A 19,937-nucleotide genomic window follows, 5' to 3' on the forward strand; every position below is an offset into this window, starting at 1 on the left:
CCTTGATTGTCTCACCTGTGTCTAATTAGCTTCACCTCCCAGGTTTATTAAGTCTTTGTGCTCCCTTGTGTCAGTGTCGGTTCGTCGTCATCTTTATCCCGAATCTTTGTCAGTGATCCTGTTACCCGAACCTGTACCTGGACTTTCTTGTGACTCCCTATGTTTCTGTTGGATTTTTGGTTTTACCTTTCAGTTGGATATTTTTGTTGGATTTCTACCTGGACTGTTTCCCAGTAAGCTTTTGTTTGTTGCCCTTTTGTCTTTTGTTAATTCAACTTTTGTTTGGTCTGCACCTTGGGTCCTCTCCCTTTTTGTTTTAGTCCAAACCCATCATGTTTCAACAGACTATATTATTGTTTTGTATTGTGTAGCTGTCTAAGGTGAAGCAATAAAGAATTTTTTTGCATGAAATTATGGCCTTCAAAAAGATTTTTATTTAAACTATTGTGATTACAAAAGACAAAAGTCAGCAATCAAGTGACTTGTCTTAAACTGTAACATGACATAGTTAGAAGCAGATGTGAAGCTTAATCAGATCCCACAACGACAAGAAACAACACTGAACAATCACCCAGCAGCTGCAGTGATAGATGATCAGAGTTCATTGATATAAAACTTATTTCCTGGTTTCCCATTTCCAAAGGTACACATCTCTCCTCCTTCAGGTTACACACCTGTGGACAAATCTATTTTAATTTGCACATAATTAGATACATGAACACCCAAATCCCTCAGCAGACATAATCTAAATAACTGCTTATATTCCAGTGTAATTAATATGGAATTGTTTCTCTGCCCACACTGCTGCCTTGACTTTCAAGTGTGGGCAGAGGCTGGTATTTCACCCCTGATATTTTGGCTTTGTACACGGCCACTCCGCTGATCATGCCAACAGCTGCAAGAAGATATCCAGCGATGAAAACCAGGTTGAGATTCAGGTTGATCCCTGGAGAAAGGAGAAGCACAACTTGAATCTGATCATGTCCAAACTGGGAGTCAAACAAGGCAGGTGTGCTGTGAAGAAAGCACTTCCTGTTTTCCTACCTGGGCTTTCTGTCCCGTCTGATGCTGATCTCACTGATCTCTTCAGGTGCAGGGGACCCTGGGAAATGAAGTGCGCCGTACTCTGGGTGACAGCCGCTCTCTTACGCTTGTAATTGCGGGGATTATTGGACAGTGTGGGGTTGAGGCATCCCTGCGAGCACCTGGTGTTGGGGTCTCCTGCTTGACACATCAGGACTGAGCAGCTGATGTACACCTGAATACAACAGGACATGTGCTCGTTATGTCAGGAAATTAACTGTTTTCAGCAGGATCCCTGAGAGGCAAGATACAACAAGAAAACTGTGGTCATCCATTTGTAAGTCATGGAAATAAATGTTTTGCAGCACAATAAGTTCGCAGGATAACTTCTCTAAGTTACTTTTTCTAATCTATGAAAATATGTCAGAAATTTGCCAGATGAAATAAAATAAACATCCCATTTTCCGACATATTTGTGGGTGTAATCTTCATTTTTCACAGCTACCCCATGTACTACTGGACTTTGTTTCTGGACTGAAACAATGACTGCATACAAAGATTGACAAGGCGTCTCACTGTACAACAATGAGGGCAAAATATCCCCTGGGGTAGGTGCTTCCATCTTGTACATTTGGAGCAATGACTGTATATAAAGATAGACAATGTGTCTCTCTATCTGCTTTCGTTGTACAAAAGTGAAGCCAAAATAACCCCGCAGCGGTCGCTGTCATCTGGCACATTTGGAGCCAGAGTCTGCACAGTAGAGACGGGCTGGTGGAGCCGCGGTATTGTCATACCGCCCCTACCTCTAACCAGAACACACCTTTACCCGATCAACAAAACAACAAATATCCCTCATGTGTAGTTAACAGCAGAACAGTTCAGTGACTGTAGTGTTAGTGTTACTGTTAGTTATATCTCCTGTCAATCATGAGGCCACGCCCCCTTTTATAGCATCAAATAACTAATTCAAAGTAAACTTGTCAGAAAAATGAACACTGTGACATAAATCAGCATGATAAGAACTAACTATAATGACAGAAACCATGTTTGAGAAAAATGTTTTTGACGTGTATTTTGATTTTATAGTTTGACTCATGTCCCATCTGTTAACATGGAGGAGGCGGGCTTTATGAGCTATACTGCAGCCAGTCAGCAGGGGGCGATAGAGAGGGTTTGGCTTCACTTTAGGGAGCTGTCATGTCGGCCATCTTTTTATACAGTCTATGGACTGAAAGCATTGATATTTCAATGTCCCCATGCACTGCACAAACAACTTAGACATCATTTTATAAATTCCGTTAGATTAAAAAAAAACCAATTTGAGTTACTTGAGTTTCTCCAGTCTAACCACAAAGTGCATTCTTCACCTGGTCGTGTAAGCCAATGAACTTGAAGGCCTCCATGCTGAACCTGAACTGTCTGCTATGGGCAGAAGAATGGATTCTAACAGTTGAGTCCACGTTGCACCTGTCAGAGCAGATAAAAAAGTTCATGGGCAGAGGAGTTATTGTTTTGAGAGTGTCGATAAAAGCAGAAGATAAACAGAAAAAAACAAACAAAAAAACACTCCCTAACTGGAATCAGAGCTTACAGAGCTTAGGGGGCGTACTCATGCCTACCCATTATCAATGATGGGGTAGGTTGGCCGGTAGTTGGGGTTGTTATATGGTGAAGCTCTGCAGGACTCCACAAACAGCTCGGTGTTGCTGACTGAAGACGTGGCCTCGATCTGCATGTAGATCCTGCTCCCTAAGTCGTACTCCAGAGGGTAAGAGCTCGGATCCATCATGGTCTGGAACTGGGCGTTAGGAAAGAACTCAAACTGGTACGTGAACTTTCCAAAGCCTTTCTCCCACACTGTGGTAATATTTCTGTGTGCTGTGAAGGCCTGAGTCACGTTCCCCCGTTTGGGGTACTGACAGTAGAACTTAACTTCCAGCAGGTGTTTCCTGGTGATCAGGTTTCTGCTGTTGTCAACTGTGATGATTTCATTCTTAAACTTTAGGTACTCGTCATCTTCCTGCAGAGTAAGAGGATATGCATTCAGTCCTCACACTGTTAAGAAGGAAAAAGCAACAACTAAAAAAGGAACAAATGACCCCGTTACCTCGATCTGAGTGCCGCAGGCATTGAGGGGGATGATGGCGATGACATGAGTGCTGTTTGAGTGTGTCTGCAGGCTGCAGACGACGTTGGACGGGTCATTGAGCTGCAGATGATCCTCATGTAGTCTGGGAAACGTTGATTTGTCAACCTCTCCTCTCATTGTGGACTGCTTGCAGATCACATTAGCTTCCACTAGAGCAAGAGATGTGCAATCCCTTTTATTTTCATTGAAAAACACACATTATGTTGAGAGCTACGCATGTTTTAAAAAAAGGATCATGTGTAATAAAGCCAAAACCATATTTTTAACACGAAATTGCTCCAAGTTTGTCACACGTCAAAACCAAAGACAAACCCAAATGCACGACTCAGAGACCAGAGTTCACAAAAAAACAGTTTCTTTACTGAAACAGTAAACAGGTTACAAGGACAAAATATCCAGGCAGGCAAACCAAGTTAGAGGGATCAGGCTGAGGCAGAGTCGGGAAACAGGCAGGGTCGATATCAGGATCAAAAACGGATAATAAGGCAGGATACAAAAACGCTGGAAGGTATAGGTACGAGACACTATGACAATCTGGCAGAGGGTGAGTGGGGAAGCACATGTTAAATAGTGTGGGGAGTGATTAGGGAATGAGGAGCAGGTGAGGTGAGACTACAGGTGAAGGGACTTGTCTAGATGAGGTAGGAGTGGTTAGGAGGTGGAGCTGGAGAGGAGGCGGGGTGAGTGAACTAAGGGTGAGGGGAGCTGAGAGATGAGAGTGACCGGGTCTGAAATGAGAGAATTAGTAAACAGAATATTGCAGACAAACAGAATGAATATTGCAGGTGTATAACTAAAACCATGACAAAGTTACAGTATGGATTTTTCTGAAGTGGGCTTGTATGAGGTACCATTAGTCAGTGCAGTGGTTGTCAAACGTTTTCAATCATTTCTCCAGCTCAGTGACCCCTGACCAGCACAGGAAAGTTATGGTAGAAAAAAAGTGTATTTGAAGACCAAAAACGTCTATACTGAAAAACACTTCATGAGGTCCGAGGCTTCATGCAGCTGTTGATCTAATTTAAACCCTTCCCAGCCTCTGCGCTGTTTTTGTTGGGAGAAAATTAAGCAAGGGTTGTTTTTGCCTGTATTTTTTAGCTGTATCACTTCAACGATTCAAACCAAGAATCCATTTTGTTGATTGTCATTAAATATCAAAACTGCCTTTGGCTGATTTAACAACATAACAAACTTGATGTTATCGTGTTTGCTGTGACAGTTGACGGTCTACAACAGTTAACAATTGCACTGAAAATAAGAAAATTACAAATTAATTACAAAAGTACAATTATTATAGGAATTAAACATGACTGTACCTTTTTTAATTACCTTTTTTATTTCAATACCGTTTGCAGTTCTCCAAAATACCTCTTGCTGTATTAGTACACCTGCAGAAACTCATATAGGCTAATGTAAACCAGGCATGTAGCCAAAGCATTAAGCATCATTATGTATATGTGCATCTATATTCATACCATTACAGCTTAAGTCACACTACAAAATGTTGATGCTTAAGTAGTAAATAGACTGACCTGTCCTCTCTCCAACGTCGACCACAACACACCTCATATCTGACTGATAGACGTTGGACCTGAAAAACATCCGAGGAACACTGAACACTTAAACTGTGGAGAGAAATGTAGCTGATTCATCATGAACATCATTAACAGGTACATCGTATACATCGTTGAATTTTATTTTTGCACAATTTACAATACACAAAAAGACAAAGATAACATGTAACAATATACAGTGAAGGGATTGACAGAAAACCCAATGGGCTTATTTAAAGTCTCCACTGAAATAATGTTAGAAATTTCACAATTTTATAAAGAACACAAAATTAGCACAGGGAAATAATATAACAACATATGATGGCAAACGAATAATATATATACTGTATATTGACAACAATAATACAACTAGTATCAAATTAAAATTTAAAATAGAGATTGTCAGTGTGTAGTGTGTATGTATGTGAGTATGTGTTTTGAGAATACTTGAGGTAAACAAATAAAACATGGATACATGGACAACAATGCATCAAAAGAGTAGTTTGAAGACAGCAGTTAGATGGTCTTTACGGCAACATTTTATGAACAATTTTTTTAAATGTCATAAAAGCCATTCCAAATACCTCAAAATCGTATGGAAAATTGACCTCTGCAAGTGAGAAATTTAAGATCTGAACATTCTGGAGGACCAACATTTTGCTCACAGTGCATTGTGTCTGTCACTTCTCCTTGGCCAAGCTATATAAACTCTTCAATCTCCTGAGTCTTCTTCCGTTTCTGGTTTGTCAAGCTACACAAATTCCCTCACAGTTAGCATAATAAAGAGCTGTAAAGGTAACATTGTGTCTGTCATTCCTGTTATCAGGCTGCAGAATTACAGATTATGGGCCGTAAATGAGGCTATGCAATGACCGACCTGTGTAACAAGTTGCAAAAGGGTTTTAATTTTTGGTAAGGCAAAATTGATCTAACGCTCTACTTTTCTCAGGAGGTAACGCAGTAACGTAACAAGTTACTTTTAAAAGTAACGTTACCACTGCTACCAAACCATCGACCTCTAGTGCTGTGTCTTGTGAATATAGCTCCCTATTCATAATCATGTGTATGTCAGCAGCTTTTGCACTCTCATTGCACTTTTGTCCATCGTCTCCTGTCCTGTGTTATTGTTGTGTTTTTAAATAATGTACACTACCAGTCAAAAGTTTGGACACACTTTCCCATTCACTTGTATGAGAAAATGTGTCCAAACTTTTGACTGGTAGTGTATATATATTTAAATCTTTATCTATAGGCCTGTACATAGCAGTTTGAGTTTTTGTTACCTTTAATTAATTAATTCATTAATTAATGTTACTTGTATTCTTGAATAAAATTCACTGAGATCAGGCATTTCAGGAAATGATGGCTCCAGTTACATCAATTATCTAGAGCAGAAAGACATTCACAGCAAAACTTGCTCCCAAGTGGCTCAGCACTTACCGTGTTGTGGCTCGAGTGGGTCCTGTTAACTGTGACGTTGTGATGTGGGACAGTGGAGCGGACAGGAAGGTGGTGCATGTCGCCCGTTTAAAGTCCTGCTATGCCACGGACAAAAAGACAAGGTGGACAAGCAGCCACTCCTTTATGAGGAGGTATCCATGAGGTCTTCCTGGGCTTCCCTGGAGAAATGGACACAAGTAGGAGGACGATGACGACAGAGGACAATCTGCTGGAATGCACTTTTTTGTAAGGGGGAGACCCCAAATGCGATAAATGGCTGACCATTGGATATCAACATGGCGCACACTCACAGCACTCTTGTACAGCAGGAAGAGGTTCAGTCCATTTGTGTCCAACTGCCAGACCTACGTAGTCTTCTATTTTCTTAATTCCTCTGTCCCCACAAACTGGAATCATCCCACCAATTTACCCTCCAAATCTACGTTACCCCTCGAATCTACTATTCCCAGTAACATTATAGCGCAACAAGTATAAATATAAACTTCTAAGTTTAATCCAAAAGGCAACTGGACTTGGTTGAAGTTCTTCAAGACGTCTTTAACGTTAGCTGTGAGTTAGCTGAACCAAGTACACCTCTGGTGTTGATGGGTCGTTAAGCTCACATGATCCTGAGTGTGAGTGTGATCTCAGCTGGGGCATCACACCTGTGGTGTGGCCACTATGTGACGCACAAAAAAGATGTGGTCACATTTTGTTTGTGAAGTATGTACCTGATTGTGATGATCACGTGTATTTCAGCTATTGCTGATGAATTATTCTCTGTGTTAAAACACACTTATCTAGTTTTTGTGGACTTGTTAACCTTGTGCAATACCCAGCAGCGTCAGAAGGTGGCAGCAGGACGTTGGACAGCCGACCAGGATCCCGCTTTGCACTCTTGTTGACCCTCTCGCTATTCTGCTACGAGGATCAATGCAGCAACAGCCTTACGTTGCCCTGTCTGCTCATTATACCTTTTAAACAGGTTAGTGTCATGTATAAGCATGAAAAACACACAAGAATGGTACTTTGAAATAATGTATAATAATTAATGTATTTGTGCGGACTGTATGTGAGTTGGAAGTGTGTTTTGAGAATGTTTGTGCCACGGAAATATAGGCTGCTTCCCAAGTCTCTTATTTGATAGCTCCTCGCCCAAACCGGAAGTAGTTCCGGAGCCGCCATATTGAGGACATATACTGTATAAATAATGGACATAGTCTCAGTGACGTCACCCATTGGTTTCTGAAGAAGTGTTTGGAAGCCCGAATTGCGCCGCCGCTGGGGGTCGCCATATTGGAAATGCCAGAGACGGCAAATCCAGAGGCAGGCAAAGAGGCGGAGCACGACCGAGCTACAGCCTATGGCTGAGCTCTATGGGTGGGCCGCATGAATCAGCCAGCTACGGCTATGAAGCTAGGCTATATGCTCCTCAGCGTAGCTAACGGTTATTATTCATAGACTGTATAAATCATGAATGAGCTGGTTTGACTTTCCCAGGAGGAGATTCTGTCGGTGACTGACTGCAGGTGTTTAGTTATCAGACTAAAGAAGTAGCGGACTCGCTGCTCGCTCGCCCGGTGAGAGAGCGGCGAGCCGACACGTAACGGGAAACGTAAAAGAACCGGTCTTTATCACTACGGTCCGATGTAATCTCTCCGGGGAAACGCCAACAACTCCTGACTCCTATTTACTGACCGACGATTAAATAAATAAACACTGCACAGGCTAACAAGCAGCTAAAGGGAGCACAGTATACCTGCTACTTAGTGCTAAAAATATTTCAATACAATAACACTAGCATTTAACTCACCGAAAAGCTGGAGCTCAGACTTCTTGCACAGCCATAAAGTTCCATAAATCCCACAGAGAGATTATTTGTCCAAACTTTGAATGAAAAAATCCCCTAAAGTCTCCAACAACACAAACAGGTGAAGTTAAGCTCAGTGTCTGTGTGTCTGTGTTGACGTCTAGCAGACAGCCAGCAGGATCCACCTGTCAATCAATTGATCCGGCCCCTATGATTTAAGGCTTAATATAATTAAAACGAGTGTGTTAAATAAAAATTCACCCCCCGTACAGTTATCCTGAACAATAAAATTAGCTATTTATAACAAAACTGTTTTTTGTACCAGGCTGTAAACATGTTTATTTCAGCTGTAAAAATGGGCATTTTCCCACCTGCTGTAATGTTATTTCTTGTTTTGTGGAGCCAGCCTCAAGTGGCCACTCGAGGAACTGCAGTTTTTTGCACTTCCGCATTGGCTTCATTTTTCAACACCGGAGGTTGCCGCTTGATTGAGGACCGTCTCAAAGCTCTTATCGCTGCTCGGAGGAGCGAGGAGCGAGGAGGGAGTTCCGAGGAGCGATAAGCGAGGATACGCGAGAGCAGCCTCCACGGAAGTCTTTTACTGGCCGACACGCCCCCTTATTAGATATCAGTTAGTGATTGGACGCTGCAGCAGATCGGATTTGACAACCTGAGATCGTTTAGAACAAAATATTGATCATAACTTGTCGTAAAATATATAAAATGCAGTGAATAACTGCAGATTTGATTTGTTTTCTGAGTCAACATCTGAGTAAAAATAATAAAAATCAAAAGTGGCAAAAACAGATTCATTTCTATTAAATGTAATCTAAAAAAATACCTCTCGTCATGATCAGTTATTCCCCTGCTAACTTTTATTACAGATGAATGAAAGAATTCAGAGGGAGCAGGAGCGTCTCTCTGTCAGCAGGTAACACTTTTTACGTGTGAGAGTGATCATCAGGTCGGGTTTGATCAGCGTGACGTGATTTCTATTTATCCTGAAACTTTTAGCCTAATCAATAATGTTCATAGTTCATGAACAGACAGTATTTGGGCTTATTAAATAATGAATTCTGATCAGATGATCAGTGATCAAAAATGTTTATAATGAACAAATAATATAAAGACACAGTGCTGTAGGAAATGTCCGTCTGGCTCTGCAGCAGGAACACAGACTGCAGCCTGTTCTTCATGTGCAGGTGTTTGTTACACAGGTAACAGGTTACAGAGAGGCAACACTGTTACTGTGCGTTTTATTAGAATTAATACAGAGCACATGTGTGCAGACAGAAACAGCTGTTAAAGCAGACTGACAGCTGATCCAGCGGTGATCAGCTGACGCGATCATCACAAACGGACGTCGCAGCACGTGACGCTTCATCGGAAAGGACGTCTCATGTCTCTTAAAAAACATTCCCTCGTTTCCTCTCTCCTCTCTTGGTTTCCTCGCGTCTCTCCATGCATCTCTGGTGGGAGGGACTAAGACGCAAGTGAACGACGCAAGTGAAGGGAACATGGATGCAATTTAAGAGGCTTGGGAAGCAGCCGTAGTGTGTCATCTCGTCGCCCCTTTTCTCTTTGGCTCCGCCCACTTACGGGTTGCTCTGCTCCAGTCTGCTCGCGTCCACCGGTATAGGTAGGTTAGTGTGTGTGAGGTGTTGCTGGCTTGTTTGAAATAAATATCCCTTGTTGCGCTGCCGTACTAGCCGTTTTTGCTTGTTTTAGACGCTCCTGTGCGGATCTCTCTTGGATCTCGCGGCTGTTTTGGCTCTACTGTGGCGCGAGCGGATACTTACTGCCTGATTGGGGTTGTTTGCCAGGTCTGAGAACGTTTCCCTGCTGCTGCGGCTCTAATTGGCGTAAGAAACACGGCTGCTTGGCTTCACAGCTTTTGCCCTGACTGTTTGCTTGCTTCACCCCACGTGATTTCGCCAAGCTCTGCTTCGCGTGGCTTTGCATTTTAATCTCTATTTTTGTGTGTGTGGGTAAACCGTTTAAACCACCAGCCCCTCATTACCACTGGACTGACTTCTATTGACTGTGTGGCGATTGGGGATCTGTTGGGGTTAATTTGATTTCGATTTTGCATTTCGTTGATTACTATTAGTTTCTTTTCTTTTGCTGTTTATTTCCTTGATTTGGTAATTATTTCTCTTTTGTCATCATTGTAATCATTCTTTTTTTTTTTTTTGGTTTATTGAAATTCAGTACTCATTAGTTGAGGTGATCTGTTAGTCCCCTTAATTAATATTATTTGTTCTCTTTAGTTTTGTTTAATTTCTATTACTCATTTTGGCAGCACATAACATTGGTTCATTTATTCGTTTAGTTTGTGTGTTGGTGGCTGCCAAACCCACAGTTTTGATATTTGTGTGTCATATCCTTTTGGGCACACTGATTGATCTGTTGTTTTGAGTGCGACCCCACTAATTTTCCTTTCTGTCCTTTCAGTTGCTGAGAGCCACGGGTGGAGGTGTTGGTGTCCTGGTGGCGGTGTCCCCTTCTGTGTGCTGTGTCTGGTTTGGGCTACCTCACGACTGTGCATGTGTGTGTGACTGGCACGTGTGATTGAGGGTGATTTACTTTTCGTGCTCCTTGGTTCCCAGGGATTTCCCCCTCACCTAGCGTCAGCTCCTCACTAGCGGTAAGCCTCAGCAACTGTTTGGTTCCCTTCCCCTCTTTTCCTCAAGTCCCACTGTTTTACTGGTTTTACTGATTGTCAACTTTATATTGTTTAATAAACTTTGTTTTACTTTGCAACTGGAACCACGTCTCTTGCCTCTCAGTTTAAGGAACCTGAGTGCCTGTTCTAATTCCTTGGATGCAATTCCCAAGGTGGCGTTGTCGGACTTGTGAATGTATAAAATAAGTGATTTATATACGTATATTATATCTATAAATAATTATACCTCTACCTCTAACTTGTCACACCACTTAGGGTTGCCACAGTCGTATCATAATGTGTGTCATTGCATCAAATCATTTCATATAGAATCATATTGGAGCATTTTGCATTGTTTTATAGTGTATCATTATGTTTTATCTTATTGTAACATGTATAGTATCATGTGGTATCTTATGGTATTGTACTGTTTTATTGTATTGTACTGTAGGTTATTGTATCATATTAAAGCACACTGTATGCTATTGTTTTGTATTGGGTCTATTGTATTGTTTAACTGTCTAAGGTTAAGCCATAAAGGATTTTAAACATGACATGATGGCCTTTAAAAAGATTTTTATACTGTAACATACAAATAAAAGTGCTGCACTCAAAATTATTCTTAAAATATCAAAAGTAGAGTAGTTGGGATGAAAATTACTTGGAAAAAATAAATTGAATTATAGTAAAATACAGTATTTCTCTCTGAAATATAGCAAAGAACGCATGAAATGTCCCCAGAAAACTGCAAAGGGGTTAGTCTCAGGTAAGTGCCCCAACAGGTGAGCGACAGATACACCTGACTTTTAAAAAAATATTTTATAATGTATGTGTAACAGGCTGTTACTACACTTGCATAATGAAGAAAGAGCCAGAATCGAAATATAAAATGTATTTAAAAACAAAACAATCACATCGCCACACGCTGTCTCTACAAAGCGACTACTGCCACCTGCTGGCGAAAACGGAAACTGCACTAGAGCGACTGAAGCCGAGAGCAGGTGAGTTTTTCAGGGGAATGTATTTAAAATAATTCTGACAAAGAAATGATGAGGATGGGGACACTTTAGGGTAAATGTTTTTAATGTTTGAATTTAGAGTTTCCCATCTATAAATTTGAGTGTGTTATCAAACCTTATTAATCAAATTTTCACAACAACAGACATAACAATTGACAGGCTATATGATTTAGTAATAAACTAATGATGTACTGTATCTATAATGAAACAATGTTGACACCATAAACTGAAAATTTGAGCATTTAAAAAAAAAAAAAAGATAAAATCACAATGATATTGCTTTAAATCATTTGTATATTCAGTTTGACTCGTTGCTTTTCACCCGTTGCTTCTTTTTTGATTAAAATCCAGGATAAACGAGTACAAACTGAGATCATGGCATCAAAAACATGAGTGCTAATTTCTCGTATTGACATCTTTTCATACTTTTTTTTTTTTACACTTTTATAACTTTACTAATGTTTCAAAGGCCATATTTCGGTTGTCAAAAGGCCTCTGACAAGATTGAATGTGTCCGCTGTAAAATATGAGGAGAGTTCCCCCCCCCAAGTGTGATCGTTTGTCAGACACAGAGGCAAAAACCAAAATATATTTAATGCTGCTGCTGACACAGCCAACAACATGTTCACATCTAAGTTCTAGAACCGTTTCTAGTGTTTTATTTAAATACACATTGTAGATCACTGACAACTCTACAGTTTTTAATGCAAACAAAGATATTGTATGAGAAATTTAAGTTTTCAAATTGTATTTTTATTTTTTCACATTTTTTAGGCAAATTATTTTAAGTGTGGGAAGAAACCAAGTGTGGCTGGTAGCACAGAGAAGAAGCTGGACATGATACAGGACTTCATTTTGATTAGATTTTTTCAGATTTTTTAATTTAACTTTTTTTTGCTAAATTATTTTAACTGTGGGAAGAAACCGAAGCGCTCGGAGTAAACCCATGCCTACACAGGGAGCCTCCTCACAGCAATGGGGTCAAGGCTCTGATGTGAACCTTCACCTCCTTGCTGCGAGTTAAATACTGACGCCCTCTGGGGCCTGAAGTCCTGCATCATGTCCCACCTACCCAAAGAAAAATCCCATGATGACTAGCTACGTTGGAACATGGCAGTGAACGGCTTGGCCACGGTCTTAAAGACGGATCGGAAGAACCCTTTGATGCCGGTTTTCTTCTTTGGAGCCTCCAGATGTCTCTTTAAGGTTCCCACTATGTGCTGCATGACCGTCTGTTGCTGCAGCAGCATGCTCCTCCAGATCTCCTCTGCACCTAGATCTTTACACAGCTCCTTGTACACTGCCTTCGAAGTCTTATTAATGGTGTCAATACTAAGACTGACCTCGATCTTGGAGCCTTCCATCTCTGCCATGAGCAGTTCTGTCATTATTCTGAGGTCTTCTTTGAAGATGTCATTGGGCTGGTAAAGCTTAAGTTTTTTAAGAATCTGATATGCCAGCCCTGACACCATAACCTCACAGGTCAGTTTGTCCCATTTTAGTCCTTCCGTCTCACCTGTTGCTGGCTGTGCTGTCTCCTTTGCTTTTTCACTGACAGCTGGCTCATCAGTGACAGAAGCTGGTGCTGCGGTTAACAGGGGTGTCGTCTGCGTTTCTTCCTGTAACCAAGAAGCTTTACGTCCTGAAAGACTTTTCACAACTCCCTCAATCAGCCTCAGAGCACCAGTAGACGGGTGTGTACTCCTCTCATACTTCCCCGCCTGCTGGTTGAGCCAGTTCCACATCAGCTTCATAAGCCTGTCGAATTCGGTGCGAATAAAACCCATGATGTGCACCTTTTGTTTCTTCTGTGGGTTCAGATTATTGAATATGAATTCACCCAGCATCTTCTGTGTGAATTCATGCAGACCGTTAGTGATGTCTCTGGCCATTCTCCTGAACAGACACATCACATCTGTGCCCGCTCTCCCGTCCTGTTCTTCTTCTGGTGGGATCATGTCCTCCACCAGGCAGTCCACGCCGTCGATTAGCAGCTTCATCGATGTTTTGTCTTTCTTTGGCAAGATGTCTTGGAACACTCTCTGAAGCTTTGCCACGACGTTGAGGATTGACTTCTTGGCAAACTTTTGGATGAAAAAGGCCTCTATTCTTCTCAACACCTTTGTCCAGCAGGATGTTGGTTCAGATGAGATCACTGACTCACATCTCCAGTGAGGTGGGTCTTCAGACTCCAGTTCAGCGTTGGCCATAATAACTTCCACAATGTCAGAAGCTGCCTGGTCTGTGTCTTTGTCAGAGCTGGACACAAGCAGGCCTAACTCTTCCTTTGAAACCTCATTATCACCATCAAAGACAGCGATATCATTTGTTTGGGCCTCCAGGATTGACTTGATTCTTTTAAAAGCTGTGGCTTTCAAGCTTTTCATGGGAAGAGTCCTTGGTGATTCATCCTCCACCAGTGGCGTTACGGGGGTCTGATATGACCCCCTGGTTACATCCAGCTCCTCCTCCTTCTCCTCCTCCTGCTGCTGCTGTGTCTCTGGTTCCTCTGATGTCTGAGATTCATCTTCGTCACTTGACTCAGGCAGGAATGACATATTCTTTTTTATGATTTTCAGAATATTGATAAAGCATTTTGCAATTTTCAGTCTTCCAGTGATAGACTTGGGGACTTCGTTTCTCACGCCGCCCCGCTCGGAATTCACCCTCTCCGTCACTTCTGTGACCACGAGCTCTGTCGCCTCCTCCGTGCTCCGGCAGCGGATGTCCTCTCGAACACCCAACACCTCCGCGAGGGTCAATGGAATAGAGTCACCCACACACTCGCGGACTTGGTCCTCCGTGACGCCCCTCTGGGATTTGTTGGATCCACAAGAGCCTTTTGCAGTTTTCGGCCGACTCTGCAGTGAGTTCCTCTTCTGCACCATCTCATGAATGTATTTGGATAATATGCTAATAATATCCAAAACCATCTCGGAAACTATCACCATTACTTTTCTTTCGTGGGATCCACTCTCCAGATCGACCCACTGTTTCACCGTCAGCTTGTCCAGAAACTTGATGACAATCGGACGAAGTGTCTCGGTTGGAATGCCTGGAATGTGGAGTTCCTTCTCCTCTTGTGTGTTTTGGCTCTGCATTGTTTTTTATTTAAGGGGATCCCTTTAAACAAATAAACAAATGTATGTCTTCTGACAGGCTGGAACTAAAATAACTTCTGCTGTTGTGACGCACTGAGAAAAACGGACCTGTACACCACTTCAGTTTATAACATTTCACTTCAAAGGCTGGCTTTGATGTCTTGACGTTGACGATGACGTCATTGGGAAAGTTCTTAGAATGTAATTCTAATATGGTTGGACTGTCATGACGTCATATAAAATGGCATTTTTTTAAATCAAAGAAATATATATATTTATTTATTTTTAAACTTTATTGAGATTTGAAATTGACAAAAGGGATCCAGATAGTAAGGTTATATTAACTTCTATCTGATGAAACATGATGTATCACAGAAACTAAATATAATTGTGTGAAGTGTATCAGTGAAGGAAGTTCTTAAGAAAATGTTTTGCTTTATTTAATTTTTTTTCTCATGTGTTGAACATTCCAAAAAGGCACAGTTCTGAACAGACAGTTTTTGTATTTTTTCAAATCCAAACAAAACCAGGACCACAGACTCCTTCAGTTTGATCAGTTCATAGAAGGCATTAAGATAAGTCTCCAGAGGGGGGCAGTAAAGGGGCATTTAAGGTAGTGGACCTATTGCCATCCTTATTGCTCTAAAATTAACTGTCTAAGGAAGCTTAAAGAATAATGACCCCTCCCAAAAAATGGACTTTAATTTCCTAAAACAGCAAACATGCCTATGCGGGTGTTCTGTGAAAAAAATGTGGTTTAACCAGGGAAGTTTTTACCCATTTTTACAGCATTATTTGCCCCCATGTGGGTTTTCTGTTGGCGGCCCACAGAAAGCCTTCTTGTCACAGAACTAATGAAACAAATCTCTCTTTCATATAGCCTATTTATAGTAATGTATCACATATTGTAAAAAACAAACAAAAAAAAAGGCCCTCTGTTGCAGTTCATACTTGTCAGAAGATCACCGGGGGAGCTTCCCACTGGGGCCTGAAGTGTAACAGTTATGTTAACCACAGATCTTTTAATTAAGTCCTGTCCTTTTCTTTTGTGCTTTCTTTATTGTCACTTATGAACCTCAACTGTCAAGGGAGAATGTGGCACACACTCACTATCCCTTCTGCATGTGTGTCTCCCTTACGTCACAGAGATGTGTGTGCATGTGTAAATTGTCCCAAGATGAATGAAAGTTCATGGTGAATGAGATGCTTGAATGCTGCTGTCCGCTATTTTAACTGGCGTTGTGGCGTTATTTTTGGCATACTGCACATTTTGCTTTTGTTTGCATACTGCATACTTTATATAGTAGGCTACATGTTGGAGCCAAAATGTGATTTTTTTCTGTCTTTCATTTCTCCTGCCATGAGAACTTCTGTTACTTAGATCGTTTGTGGGGATCATTTTGTATTTATTTGGAATTTGGTAACTGAACACTAATTGGAGCCTTGTTCTGTATAGGGCTTCAGGTGATTGCTGGCAGGTGTGGATTGAAGCAAACAGTTTTGGACGGATTATTGGACATTGTGATTTCTGAAAACGTGTTTAATAATAGGATGTGATATTTTAAAGGGAAGAAATATGTGGACATTCGATCTGTTACTTTGGCTGGAGCACGAGTCCGAAACTTCCACAACTTGCACCTCAACGTTAGTGTCTATTTAGATAAAAATTAGTTTGTATAAATTAGGCACTAACTACATTTTAGCCAAATCAGTATGTACTGCTAGTATAGTATGGAATTTGGAGTTTTTATAGATGCTCACGTCATAAGAAAGCTCCTGGACCCTGTGAGGAGTAACTGCAGATGTTCCCTGAAGCTTGGATCTGGGCATCCTCCAGGCAGACCACCATGGTGGACAGTTTTAAAGTCCAGCCTGAAATCCAACTTCAGCCTCGACTGTTTTCCTCCTTTGTCCCTTTGCTTCAGGTAACATCACATGAGCCTGTGAGTACAACATTTTATTGTTCTAACAAGACTATGAGTCATTCTAGTTTAGTTGTGTTGTTGATTTATATTTTGGTGTTTTGATATCATGTCCTTTTTTCCTCGGTCACTTTGTCTCTTGTTGTCATGAGTTCTTATTGTTTAGTTTGTATATTGTGTTCCTGTCTTGGTTTAGTCTGGTTTAGTTGTGCATTTCATGTAGAGAATTTCCTGTTTTACTTTGTAGTCCTGAGTTTGGTTCCTAGTGTTTCCTGTTTTATTTTGTAGTTCTTGCCCCTTGTATGTCATGTCTTGTTTTACTTCCCTCTGTTGTTGTGTTTCCCGCCTTTCAGATTGTTTTCACCTGCCCTTGATTGTCTCACCTGTGTCTAATTAGCTTCACCTCCCAGGTTTATTTAGTCTTTGTGCTCCCTTCTGTTAGTGTCGGTTCGTCGTCATCTTTATCCCCAATCTTTGTCAGTGATCCTGTTACCTGAACCTGTACCTGGACTTTCTTGTGACTCCCTATGTTTCTGTTGGATTTTTGGTTTTACCTTTCAGTTGGATATTTTTGTTGGATTTCTACCTGGACTGTTTCCCAGTAAGCTTTTGTTTGTTGCCCTTTTGTCTTTTGTTAATTCAACTTTTGTTTGGTCTGCCCCTTGGGTCCTCTCCCTTTTTGTTTTAGTCCAAACCATGACACTATTTTGATCTTATAACAAGATATTTTCGTATTCTAACAAAAAACAAACTAAAGGTCTAATAACAAGAGAACCCTAATTTATGTTTTTTTACAGCGATACATTTTATGTTATACCATGATAACTTGCATTGTTGTCACATGAAATGTTTCACAGTAAACCAGGATAAGGTGGTTTCAGACAAATTCATTTCAGAGGTCTTGCCTTTTTATAGCATAAATAGGAATACCGTTCTGTTTAATGGCTATGCGGAACCCTAATCCAAACTGATATATTATGACGTCACTGATGAACAACCGACCTCGTAGAAAATAAATAATTAAGTTTATAGGTGGACGTGAATGTCCTTTCAGTTTGCCTCCATCAAATTGGATGATGTCAATGCTTGTATTGCTTTTAGCTCTTCTGTTGTTTTTATTGCCTTTACTGGTTTCTATCTCTCCTATTACTTTTACAGCTTTTATTTCTTTTTGCCTTATTTCCTTTCTTTTATCTCTTTTAGTTATTTTATTTTATTAACTCTTTCTACTTCTTCCTGCTTCGTCCCCTTGGTCTTGGTTGTGTGGGTTCTCCTGTTGCCTATTGGGTTTTGTGCTTTGCTTGTTCTGTGAGTTGCTTGTTTTGTGATTTGCAGGTTTTATGATCTGCTCGTTCTCTGCTTTGCTTTGCTTGCTTGGCTGTCAAAGCACTTTGTAAACTCTTGTTTTTAAAGGTGCTATATAAATAAAGTTATATATAATAGTTAAGCAAATTTAAACAAATCTTCATAACTGAAATATTGAACAGATACAGAACAGAAGAACAAAAGGCTAAACTAGACTAATATCACTACTGTGTATCTTGTGTAATTAATATTATGTGGTTGTTACATTTTTTGTCTGGTTAGCTATAGGTATCTGTATTAAGTGTTACTTTGAATGCTTCGGCCTACACTGAATTGATATAGCTTATAGAAAAAAGGGTTAGGACTAGATAAGTTTTTTTTCACTTCATCCTACAGCCTTTTCGAACAGACTTTAGTTATGAATTGAGACTCTTTAGAAAGAATGCGGTTATTGTGATTTGCCTGAATGGTTTTTTTTCCTTTATGTTGCCATTTAAACATGTTCGAGATAAATAAATGAAAGAATCATTTTAAAAAGATGTTGAATTTGTATATAACTTAACTGTTTAATCTGCATTAAAGCTTAGCGTTGTACGTTATTTGCTGCAACCGATTTCCATCAATTGTTTTGACTAGAAAAATATGGAATAAACAAATAAAAAGTCGGAGTGGTGGTGATGTTGGCGCTGTTTTGACTCTTACCCAGATTAATTAAATGAATTCATCCTTGATGTGGATTGATAAACAAATCCAGAGGTTATTTCTCCAAAATACATAATTATTACTTTATTCATATAGAACTTTTATTAACTATATAGCTTCATTTATTCCTGCAAGAATAAGGAATATTTATTTCAAAGTTGTTATAATTGTGGTTTATTTGTTTGTTTTGTAGTTTACGTTGAGTAGGGCCTAAAGAGCAGAATGAGCAGCGAGATTTACATGTGAAAATGCTCTCGTTAAATAAGTTGAATAAAAATCTCCTTTATGTCAAACAGGTCATTAAAGTGAGTCGTTGAGCAATATTGTAGTCATTTGATTTCAGCTACATTTCTATGGGCCAAACAGAGTTTTGATCTGCCTGCTACATTACGTCTCCTTCAGAGATACGCTACTGCCCCTGGCAAATAGTAAGCTTTTATTTTGGGGACATTTAAGTACTTTTGTCTTGTCAGATTTGGAGGCTACAGTTGATACAGTACATTGATACAGTTGTGGATTCAGTTTGTTTACCTGCAGCTGGAGCAGATATACTAGCTACCATTAGTAAACTCAGTGGTTAAAAGTAACCAAGTACATTTACCCGAGTGCTGTACTTATGCATTAATATGAGGTACTTTACTTTCTGCTCCTTTTATAGGCTACTTCTAAAGTACTCAACTACATCTCAGAGATAGACTGTGTATTAAACTTTTTACCCCACTACATTTATCTTACAGCTTTTAGTTACTTTTCATATTAATAATCAACGTTTGATATATAGATAAACTATGTGTAAGAAAAAATGTATTGGTCACCCATGGGTCATTCAACAATTGCCACCCAGCAGCACTTAAAGCTACAGCAGGCAACATTATCTCATAAGAATTTGGTTAAAATAACACATTTTGATCGTTGCATTTCCCTAATAATATCAAATTGAAATGATGTTGACTTGTGATCTGTGACTGTGAGCGCCTGCCCCTTTGTATCGAGTTTGTTAAAAAAATTGTCCGGTCTAAATCAAACAACCAATCAGCGTTAGCTTTCACGTAGCCACGTCACATAACCAATGAGAGCGACTCTATACAAACTAGCATCGTCCGGCTTCTACCTGAAGTGTGTCAGCAGCTCGCATGCAGCGGTTGTGTCAGTTAGGAGCTGTGGCAACTTTCGGTAAATTTCTTTTTGTGTTTTAGCTGCATTTTGTAGGATAAGGAATCGAATAAGAAAACCCTTATTGATCCC

The 19,937-nt window shown here is 40.3% G+C and overlaps 1 protein-coding gene across 1 annotated transcript; it reads right to left on the reverse strand.

Moving 5' to 3' along the window:
• Window positions 1-773: 773 nt before the first annotated feature.
• LOC138588960 (ZP domain-containing protein-like) lies at window positions 774-4,744 on the reverse strand. The gene is made up of 6 exons (XM_069659223.1): window positions 4,708-4,744; window positions 3,134-3,324; window positions 2,646-3,046; window positions 2,394-2,493; window positions 1,045-1,258; window positions 774-946 (listed from the first exon to the last, which is right to left on the reverse strand). The coding sequence occupies exons 1-6, from the start codon at window positions 4,742-4,744 to the stop codon at window positions 774-776; spliced, it is 1,116 nt and encodes a 371-aa protein (XP_069515324.1).
• Between the last annotated feature and the right edge of the window lie 15,193 nt (window positions 4,745-19,937).

Source organism: Semicossyphus pulcher, unplaced genomic scaffold (genome assembly GCF_022749685.1).
Source record: "Semicossyphus pulcher isolate SPU_LCO1_2020_fin unplaced genomic scaffold, fSemPul1.0.p SCAF_1, whole genome shotgun sequence".
NCBI lineage: Eukaryota > Metazoa > Chordata > Actinopteri > Labriformes > Labridae > Semicossyphus > Semicossyphus pulcher.

Bases quoted from the DNA above. Each gene is read 5' to 3' on its own strand.
- LOC138588960 (XM_069659223.1), bottom strand. From the start codon at position 4,744: ATGAGGTGTGTTGTGGTCGACGTTGGAGAGAGGACAG. The intron at 3,047-3,133 runs GTAACGGGGTCA...CTTACTCTGCAG, and splicing joins CCTGCGGCACTCAGATCGAG to GAAGATGACGAGTACCTAAA. The intron at 1,259-2,393 runs GTGAAGAATGCA...TGTTGTATTCAG, and splicing joins TCATTGGCTTACACGACCAG to GTGTACATCAGCTGCTCAGT.